This window comes from Hoplias malabaricus, chromosome 2 (genome assembly GCF_029633855.1).
Source record: "Hoplias malabaricus isolate fHopMal1 chromosome 2, fHopMal1.hap1, whole genome shotgun sequence".
NCBI classification, from domain to species: Eukaryota; Metazoa; Chordata; class Actinopteri; order Characiformes; family Erythrinidae; genus Hoplias; species Hoplias malabaricus.
Window position 1 is genome coordinate 46,352,680 of NC_089801.1, and position 11,443 is coordinate 46,364,122.

General features: G+C 45.2%; 1 protein-coding gene across 1 annotated transcript; it reads right to left on the reverse strand.

The window, feature by feature from the left end:
- Positions 1-1,492: 1,492 nt before the first annotated feature.
- Positions 1,493-6,170, reverse strand: LOC136676910 (probable serine/threonine-protein kinase kinX). Its single transcript, XM_066654201.1, has 5 exons — positions 6,066-6,170; positions 4,497-4,604; positions 4,153-4,234; positions 1,987-2,183; positions 1,493-1,579 (listed from the first exon to the last, which is right to left on the reverse strand). The coding sequence occupies exons 1-5, from the start codon at positions 6,168-6,170 to the stop codon at positions 1,493-1,495; spliced, it is 579 nt and encodes a 192-aa protein (XP_066510298.1).
- Between the last annotated feature and the right edge of the window lie 5,273 nt (positions 6,171-11,443).

Here is an 11,443-nt window from a genome sequence, read left to right on the forward strand (position 1 = left end):
AAATATATCAGTAATCAATCCACTCATCAACAATAAATCAATCCACCAGCAATCAATGAAACTATCATCTACAGTAATCAGTAAACAATAACTCAATCCACAGTCAATTAATAGTAGTAATCAATCCGAAAAGAAAAGCAATTACACAGAAATAAATCACTCCATCAGCAATCAATCAATTAATTAGCAATCAGTGAGAAAACTATTGTCAGCTAAAAATTACATTAGCAAACAATAATTCATGTATTAACCAATAAGCAAGTAAATCATCTGTTAATTAGCAGTCAATCAATATATCAACAATCAAATCATCAGAAAAAAATAAATCCACCAGCAATTAGTGAGCAATCATTCACAAAGCAATTAAACTACCAGCAATCAATTAAGCAGCAATCAATTTACAATAAGGCAGCAATCAATCCAGCCATCAATAAACAATTAATCAGCAATCAATACATTAATATAAACAATCGAATAAATCATCTGAAAAAAAACAGCAATAAATTAATCAATCAGCAATCAATTTCATCTGCAATTATTCAAACATTCAGCAAATTATTCATCAGTAAGTAGTCATTAGTTAATCAGTAAGCAATAAATCAGACAGTTCAGTGATCAACAATAAATCAATTGCTAGAAATTAATCTGTTCATTACGAATCAATCAATATATCAACAATCACCACCTCCTCCTCCTCCAACCCCAACACCTCCTCTTCCACCTCCACCTCCACCTCTATTGATTACTGCTTAATTGCACAATAACGCCTGCTTAGATGCTCAATAACACCACCATCTCCACCACCACCAATACCTCCAACTCCATCTCCACCAGCACCTCCTCCACCTCCTCCTCCTACACCTCCACCACCACAACCGCCACCTCCTCATCCTCCAACCCCATCACCTCCTCTTCCACCTCCACCTCCACCACCACCTCCTCCTCCACCTCCATTGATTACTGCTTAATTGCTCAATAATGCCTGCTTAGATGCTCAATAACACCACTACCTCCACCACCACCAATACCTCCAACACCATCTCCACTACCACCTCCTCCACCTCCTCCTCCTGCACCTCCACCATCACCACCGCCACCTCCTCCTCCTCCACCTCCAACACCTCCTGTTCCACCTACACCTCCACCACCAACTCCTCCTTCACCTCCATTGATTACTGCTTAATCGCTCGATAACGCCTGCTTAATTGCTCAATAACACCACCACCTCCACCAACACTTCCAACACCATCTACTCCTCCACCTTGACCACAACCACCGCCACCTCCTCCTCCTCAACCACCACCTCCTCCTCCACCTCCACCACCACCACCTCCTCCTCCTCCTCCACCTTCACCACCACCACCTCCTCCTCCTCCTCCTCCTCCACCTCCACCACCACCACCTCCTCCTCCTCCTCCTCCACCTAGATTACCACCTCCTCCACCACCACCACCTCCTCCACCTTTACCACCACCTCCTCCTCCTCCTCCTCCTACTCCACCTTCACCACTACCACCTCCTCCACCTTTACCTCCACTACCTCCTCCTCCACCTCCACCTCCAACACCTCCTCCTCCACCTCCACCACCACCTCCATCGATTACTGCTTAATCGCTCAATAACGCCTGCTTAACTGCTCAAAAACACCACCACCTCCACCACCACCAATACCTCCAACACCATCTCCACCACCACCTCCATCGATTACTGCTTAATCGCTCAATAACGCCTGCTTAACTGCTCAAAAACACCACCACCTCCACCACCACCAATACCTCCAACACCATCTCCACCACCACCTCCTCCAACAATACCAGCATCTCCTCCACCATCACAACCACAATTGATTCATAAGCAGGAGGTGGTGGTGGTGGAGGTGGTGGTGTTATTGAGCAAATAAGCAGGCATAATTGAGCAATTAAGCAGTAATCGATTTACACATAAGCAGTCGATTGGTCAGCAAGAAATAATTCAGCAAATAAGCACCTCCTCCACCACAACCACCTCCTCCTCCTCCTCTACCACCACCGTCACCTCTTCCTCCTCCTCCTCCACCATCACCAGCGCCACATCCTCCTCCTCCACCACCAACACCTCCTCCTCCTCCTCCTCCATCAGCACCTCCTCCTCGAACTTATCCACCTCCACAACCACCACCACCTCCTCCTCCACATCCTCAACAACTACATCTCAACGACCACCATTCATTCATAAGCAGGTGGTGGTGGTGGTGTTATTGAGCATTTAAGCAGTAATCGATTAATTCATAAGCAGTTGATTGGTCAGCAAGAAATACTTCAGCAAACAAGCACCTCCTCCACCACCTCCACCTCCTCCTCCTCCACCACCTACACCTCTTCCTCCTCCTCCTCCAGCTCCACCACCACCACCTCCTCCTCCTCCTCCTCCACCTAGACTACCACCTCCTCCACCACCACCACCTCCTCCACCTTTACCTCCACTACCTTCTCCTCCAAGTGAATAATCATTATTCAATCAATTAGCCATAAATTAGCTATTAATCTGTACATCAGCAGTCAATCAATGTGTCACCAATCAATCCATAAGTGTAAGCCACCAAATTATCAGCCATGAAACAAACCATTAGCATTCAGTAAATCAATAAGCAAACAATTCATAAATATATCAGTAATCAATCCACTCATCAACAATAAATCAATCCACCAGCAATCAATGAAACTATCATCTACAGTAATCAGTAAACAATAACTCAATCCACAGTCAATTAATAGTAGTAATCAATCCGAAAAGAAAAGCAATTACACAGAAATAAATCACTCCATCAGCAATCAATCAATTAATTAGCAATCAGTGAGAAAACTATTGTCAGCTAAAAATTACATTAGCAAACAATAATTCATGTATTAACCAATAAGCAAGTAATTCATCTGTTAATTAGCAGTCAATCAATATATCAACAATCAAATCATCAGAAAAAAATAAATCCACCAGCAATTAGTGAGCAATCATTCACAAAGCAATTAAACCACCAGCAATCAATTAAGCAGCAATCAATTTACAATAAGGCAGCAATCAATCCAGCCATCAATAAACAATTAATCAGCAATCAATACATTAATATAAGCAATCGAATAAATCATCTGAAAAAAAACAGCAATAAATTAATCAATCAGCAATCAATTTCATCTGCAATTATTCAAACATTCAGCAAATTATTCATCAGTAAGTAGTCATTAGTTAATCAGTAAGCAATACATCAGACAGTTCAGTGATCAAGAAAACAATAAATCAATTGCTAGAAATTAATCAGTTCATTACGAATCAATCAATATATCAACAATCACCACCTCCTCCTCCTCCAACCCCAACACCTCCTCTTCCACCTCCACCTCCACCTCTATTAATTACTGCTTAATTGCTCAATAACGCCTGCTTAGATGCTCAATAACACCACCATCTCCACCACCACCAATACCTCCAACACCATCTCCACCAGCACCTCCTCCACCTCCTCCTCCTACACCTCCACCACCACAACCGCCACCTCCTCATCCTCCAACCCCATCACCTCCTCTTCCACCTCCACCTCCACCACCACCACCTCCTCCACCTCCATTGATTACTGCTTAATTGCTCAATAATGCCTGCTTAGATGCTCAATAACACCACTACCTCCACCACCACCAATACCTCCAACACCATCTCCACTACCACCTCCTCCACCTCCTCCTCCTGCACCTCCACCATCACCACCGCCACCTCCTCCTCCTCCACCTCCAACACCTCCTGTTCCACCTACACCTCCACCACCAACTCCTCCTCCACCTCCATTGATTACTGCTTTATCGCTCGATAACGCCTGCTTAATTGCTCAATAACACCACCACCTCCACCAACACTTCCAACACCATCTACTCCTCCTCCACCTTGACCACTACCACCGCCACCTCCTCCTCCTCAACCACCACCACCTCCACCTCCTCCTCCTCCTCCACCTTCACCACCACCACCTCCTCCTCCTCCTCCTACACCTCCACCACCACCACCTCCTCCTCCTCCACCTAGATTACCACCTCCTCCACCACCACCACCTTTACCTCCACTACCTCCTCCTCCACCTCCACCACCTCCATCGATTACTGCTTTATCGCTCAATAACGCCTGCTTAACTGCTCAAAAACACCACCACCTCCACCACCACCAATACCTCCAACACCATCTCCACCACCACCTCCTCCAACAATACCAGCATCTCCGCCACCATCACAATCACAATTGATTCATAAGCATGAGGTGGTGGTGGGGGAGGTGGTGGTGTTATTGAGCAAATAAGCAGGCATAATTGAGCAATTAAGCAGTAATCGATTTACACATAAGCAGTCGATTGGTCAGCAAGAAAAAATTCAGCAAATAAGCACCTCCTCCACCACAACCACCTCCTCCTCCTCCACCACCACCGCCACCTCCTCCTCCTCCTCCACCACCACCGCCACCTCTTCCTCCTCCTCCTCCACCAACTCCTCCTCCTCCTCCTCCACTTCCACTACCACCACCGCCACCTCCTCCTCCTCCTCCATCAGCACCTCCTCCTCGACCCTATCCACCTCCACAACCACCACCACCTCCTCAACAACACCATCTCAACGACCACCATTCATTCATAAGCTGGTGGTGGTGGTGGTGTTATTGAGCAATTAAGCAGTAATCGATTAATTCATAAGCAGTCGATTGGACAGCAAGAAATACTTCAGCAAACAAGCACCTCCTCCACCACCACCACCTCCTCCTCCTCCACCACCACCACCACCTCCTCCTCCTCCTCCTTCACCTAGATTACCACCTCCTCCACCACCACCACCTCCTCCACCTTTACCTCCACTACTTTCTCCTCCAAGTGAATAATCATTAGTCAATCAATTAGCCATAAATTAGCTATTAATCTGTACATCAGCAGTCAATCAATGTATCACCAATCAATCCATAAGTGTAAGCCACCAAATTATCAGCCATGAAACAAACCATTAGCATTCAGTAAATCAATAAGCAAACAATTCATAAATATATCAGTAATCAATCCACTCATCAACAATAAATCAATCCACCAGCAATCAATGAAACTATCATCTACAGTAATCAGTAAACAATAACTCAATCCACAGTCAATTAATATGAGTAATCAATCCGAAAAGAAAAGCAATTACACAGAAATAAATCACTCCATCAGCAATCAATCAATTAATTAGCAATCAGTGAGAAAACTATTGTCAGCTAAAAATTACATTAGCAAACAATAATGCATGTATTAACCAATAAGCAAGTAATTCATCTGTTAATTAGCAGTCAATCAATATTTCAACAATCAAATCATCTGAAAAAAATAAATCCACCAGCAATTAGTGAGCAATCATTCACAAAGCAATTAAACCACCAGCAATCAATTAAGCAGCAATCAATTTACAATAAGGCAGCAATCAATCCAGCCATCAATAAACAATTAATCAGCAATCAATACATTAATATAAGCAATCGAAAAAATCATCTGAAAAAAAACAGCAATAAATTAATCAATCAGCAATCAATTTCATCTGCAATTATTCAAACATTCAGCAAATTATTCATCAGTAAGTAGTCATTAGTTAATCAGTAAACAATAAATCAGACAGTTCAGTGATCAAGAAAACAATAAATCAATTGCTAGAAATTAATCTGTTCATTACGAATCAATCAATATATCAACAATCACCACCTCCTCCTCCTCCAATCCCAACACCTCCTCTTCAACCTCCACCTCTATTGATTACTGCTTAGTTGCTCAATAACGCCTGCTTAGATGCTCAATAACACCACCATCTCCACCATCACCAATACCTCCAACACCATCTCCACCAGCACCTCCTCCACCTCCTCCTCCTACACCTCCACCACCACAACCGCCACCTCCTCATCCTCCAACCCCATCACCTCCTCTTCCACCTCCACCTCCACCACCACCTCCTCCTCCACCTCCATTGATTACTGCTTAATTGCTCAATAATGCCTGCTTAGATGCTCAATAACACCACTACCTCCACCACCACCAATACCCCCAACACCATCTCCACTACCACCTCCTCCACCTCCTCCTCCTCCACCTCCAACACCTCCGGTTCCACCAACACCTCCACCACCAACTCCTCCTCCACCTCCATTGATTACTGCTTACTCGCTCGATAACGCCTGCTTAATTGCTCAATAACACCACCACCTCCACCAACACTTCCAACACCATCTACTCCTCCTCCACCTTGACCACTACCACCGCCACCTCCTCCTCCTCAACCACCACCTCCTCCTCCACCTCCACCACCACCACCACCTCCACCTCCTCCTCCACCTCCACCACCACCACCACCTCCACCTTTACCTCCACTACCTCCTCCTCCACCTCCACCTCCAACACCTCCTCTCCACCTCCACCACCACCTCCATCGATTACTGCTTAATCGCTCAATAACGCCTGCTTAACTGCTCAAAAACACCACCACCTCCAACACCATATCCACCACCACCAATACCTCCAACACCATCTCCACCACCACCTCCTCCAACAATACCAGCATCTCCTCCACCATCACAACCACAATTGATTCATAAGCAGGAGGTGGTGGTGGTGGAGGTGGTGGTGTTATTGAGCAAATAAGCAGGCATAATTGAGCAATTAAGCAGTAATCGATTTACACATAAGCAGTCGATTGGTCAGCAAGAAATAATTCAGCAAATAAGCACCTCCTCCACCACAACCACCTCCTCCTCCTCTACCACCACCGCCACCTATTCCTCCTCCTCCTCCACCATCACCAGCGCCACATCCTCCTCATCCACCACCAACACCTCCTCCTCCTCCTCCTCCACTTCCACTACCACCACCGCCACCTCCTCCTCGACCTTATCCACCTCCACAACCACCACCACCTCCTCCTCCACATCCTCAACAACTACATCTCAACGACCACCATTCATTCATAAGCAGGTGGTGGTGGTGGTGTTATTGAGCAATTAAGCAGTAATCGATTAATTCATAAGCGGTTGATTGTTCAGCAAGAAATACTTCAGCAAACAAGCACCTCCTCCACCACCACCACCTCCTCCTCCACCTCCACCACCACCACCTCCACCTCTTCCTCCTCCTCCTCCAGCTCCACCACCACCACCTCCTCCTCCTCCTCCTCCACCTAGACTACCACCTCCTCCACCACCACCACCTCCTCCACCTTTACCTCCACTACCTTCTCCTCCAAGTGATTAATCATTAGTCAATCAATTAGCCATAAATTAGCTATTAATCTGTACATCAGCAGTCAATCAATTTGTCACCAATCAATCCATAAGTGTAAGCCACCAAATTATCAGCCATGAAACAAACCATTAGCATTCAGTAAATCAATAAGCAAACAATTCATAAATATATCAGTAATCAATCCACTCATCAACAATAAATCAATCCACCAGCAATCAATGAAACTATCATCTACAGTAATCAGTAAACAATAACTCAATCCACAGTCAATTAATATGAGTAATCAATCCGAAAAGAAAAGCAATTACACAGAAATAAATCACTCCATCAGCAATCAATCAATTAATTAGCAATCAGTGAGAAAACTATTGTCAGCTAAAAATTACATTAGCAAACAATAATTCATGTATTAACCAATAAGCAAGTAATTCATCTGTTAATTAGCAGTCAATCAATATATCAACAATCAAATCATCAGAAAAAAATAAATCCACCACCAATTAGTGAGCAATCATTCAAAAAGCAATTAAACCACCAGCAATCAATTAAGCAGCAATCAATTTACAATAAGGCAGCAATCAATCCAGCCATCAATAAACAATTAATCAGCAATCAATACATTAATATAAGCAATCGAATAAATCATTTGAAAAAAAACAGCAATAAATTAATCAATCAGCAATCAATTTCATCTGCAATTATTCAAACATTCAGCAAATTATTCATCAGTAAGTAGTCATTAGTTAATCAGTAAGCAATAAATCAGACAGTTCAGTGATCAACAATAAATCAATTGCTAGAAATTAATCAGTTCATTACGAATCAATCAATATATCAACAATCACCACCTCCTCCTCCTCCAACCCCAACACCTCCTCTTCCACCTCCACCTCTATTGATTACTGCTTAATTGCTCAATAACGCCTGCTTAGATGCTCAATAACACCACCATCTCCACCACCACCAATACCTCCAACACCATCTCCACCAGCACCTCCTCCTCCTACACCTCCACCACCACAACCGCCACCTCCTCATCCTCCAACCCCATCACCTCCTCTTCCACCTCCACCTCCACCACCACCTCCTCCTCCACCTCCATTGATTACTGCTTAATTGCTCAATAATGCCTGCTTAGATGCTCAATAACACCACTACCTCCACCACCACCAATACCTCCAACACCATCTCCACTACCACCTCCTCCACCTCCTCCTCCTGCACCTCCACCATCATCACCGCCACCTCCTCCTCCTCCACCTCCAACACCTCCTGTTCCACCTACACCTCCACCACCAACTCCTCCTCCACCTCTATTGATTACTGCTTAATCGCTCGATAACGCCTGCTTAATTGCTCAATAACACCACCACCTCCACCAACACTTCCAACACCATCTACTCCTCCTCCACCTTGACCACTACCACCGCCACCTCCTCCTCAACCACCACCTCCTCCTCCTCCTCCACCTTCACCACCACCACCTCCTCCTCCTCCTCCTCCACCTCCACCACCACCTCCTCCTCCTCCTCCACCTAGATTACCAACTCCTCCACCACCACCACCTCCTCCACCTTTACCTCCACTACCTCCTCCTCCACCACCACCGCCACCTCCTCCTCCTCCTCGACCTTATCCACCTCCACAACCACCACCACCTCCTCCTCCACATCCTCAACAACTACATCTCAACGACCACCATTCATTCATAAGCAGGTGGTGGTGGTGGTGTTATTGAGCAATTAAGCAGTAATTGATTAATTCATAAGCAGTTGATTGGTCAGCAAGAAATACTTCAGCAAACAAGCACCTCCTCCACCACCACCACCTCCTCCTCCACCTCCACCACCACCTCCACCTCTTCCTCCTCCTCCTCCACCTAGACTACCACCTCCTCCATCACCACCACCTCCTCCACCTTTACCTCCACTACCTTCTCCTCCAAGTGAATAATCATTAGTCAATCAATTAGCCATAAATTAGCTATTAATCTGTACATCAGCAGTCAATCAATGTGTCACCAATCAATCCATAAGTGTAAGCCACCAAATTATCAGCCATGAAACAAACCATTAGCATTCAGTAAATCAATAAGCAAACAATTCATAAATATATCAGTAATCAATCCACTCATCAACAATGAATCAATCCACCAGCAATCAATGAAACTATCATCTACAGTAATCAGTAAACAATAACTCAATCCACAGTCAATTAATATGAGTAATCAATCCGAAAAGAAAAGCAATTACACAGAAATAAATCACTCCATCAGCAATCAATCAATTAATTAGCAATCAGTGAGAAAACTATTGTCAGCTAAAAATTACATTAGCAAACAATAATTCATGTATTAACCAATAAGCAAGTAATTCATCTGTTAATTAGCAGTCAATCAATATATCAACAATCAAATCATCAGAAAAAAATAAATCCACCAGCAATTAGTGAGCAATCATTCACAAACCAATTAAACCACCAGCAATCAATTAAGCAGCAATCAATTTACAATAAGGCAGCAATCAATCCAGCCATCAATAAACAATTAATCAGCAATCAATACATTAATATAAACAATCGAATAAATCATCTGAAAAAAAACAGCAATAAATTAATCAATCAGCAATCAATTTCATCTGCAATTATTCAAACATTCAGCAAATTATTCATCAATAAGTAGTCATTAGTTAATCAGTAAGCAATAAATCAGACAGTTCAGTGATCAACAATAAATCAATTGCTAGAAATTAATCTGTTCATTACGAAGCAATCAATATATCAACAATCACCACCTCCTCCTCTTCCAACCCCAACACCTCCTCCTCCACCTCCACCTCCACCTCTATTGATTACTGCTTAATTGCTCAATAACGCCGGCTTAGATGCTCAATAACACCACCATCTCCACCACCACCAATACCTCCAACACCATCTCCACCAGCACCTCCTCCGACTACACCTCCACCACCACAACCGCCACCTCCTCATCCTCCAACCCCATCACCTCCTCTTCCACCTCCACCTCCACCAGCACCTCCTCCTCCACCTCCATTGATTACTGCTTAATTGCTCAATAATACCTGCTTAGATGCTCAATAACACCACTACCTCCACCACCACCAATACCTCCAACACCATCTCCACTACCACCTCCTCCACCTCCTCCTCCTGCACCTCCACCATCACCACCGCCACCTCCTCCTCCTCCACCTCCAACACCTCCTGTTCCACCTACACCTCCACCACCAACTCCTCCTCCACCTCCATTGATTACTGCTTAATTGCTCAATAACACCACCACCTCCACCAACACTTCCAACACCATCTACTCCTCCTCCATCTTGACCACTACCACCGCCTTCTCCTCCTCCTCAACCACCACCTTCTCCTCCTCCTCCACCTACACCACCACCACCTCCTCCTCCTCCTCCTCCACCTCCACCACCACCACCTCCTCCTCCTCCTCCACCTAGATTACCAACTCCTCCACCACCACCACCTCCTCCATTTTTACCTCCACTACCTCCTCCTCCACCACCACCGCCACCTCCTCCACCTTCACCTCCAACACCTCCTCCTCCACCTCCACCACCACCTCCATCGATTACTGCTTAATCGCTCAATAACGCCTGCTTAACTGCTCAAAAACACCACCACCTCCACCACCACCAATACCTCCAACACCATCTCCACCACCACCTCCTCCAACAATACCAGCATCTCCTCCACTATCACAACCACAATTGATTCATAAGCAGGAGGTGGTGGTGGTGGAGGTGGTGGTGTTATTGAGCAAATAAGCAGGCATAATTGAGCAATTAAGCAGTAATCGATTTACACATAAGCAGTCGAGTGGTCAGCAAGAAATAATTCAGCAAATAAGCACCTCCTCCACCACAACCACCTCCTCCTCCTCCACCACCACCGCCACCTCCTCCTCCTCCTCCACCACCACCGCCACCTCTTCCTCCTCCTCCTCCACCAACTCCTCCTCCTTCACCATCACCAGCGCCACATCCTCCTCCTCCTCCTCCTCCACTTCCACTACCACCACCGCCACCTCCTCCTCCTCCTCCATCAGCACCTCCTTCTCGACCTTATCCACCTCCACAACCACCACCACCTCCTCCTCCACCTCCTCAACAACACCATCTCAACGACCACCATTCATTCATAAGATGGTGG

What these genes read in the sequence shown, in the direction of transcription:
- LOC136676910 (XM_066654201.1), bottom strand. Translation starts at nt 6,170, where the DNA reads ATGGAGGTGGAGGAGGAGTTGGTGGTGGAGGTGTTGGTGGAACCGGAG. An exon ending in TAGTGGAGATGGTGTTGGGG is followed by an intron (nt 4,605 to 6,065) that starts GTATTGGTGGTG and finishes GTTGTTGAGGAG; the next exon opens with GTGGTGGTGGTTGTGGAGGT. An exon ending in AGGAGGAGGAGGAGGAGTTG is followed by an intron (nt 4,235 to 4,496) that starts GTGGAGGAGGAG and finishes ATGGTGGCGGAG; the next exon opens with ATGCTGGTATTGTTGGAGGA.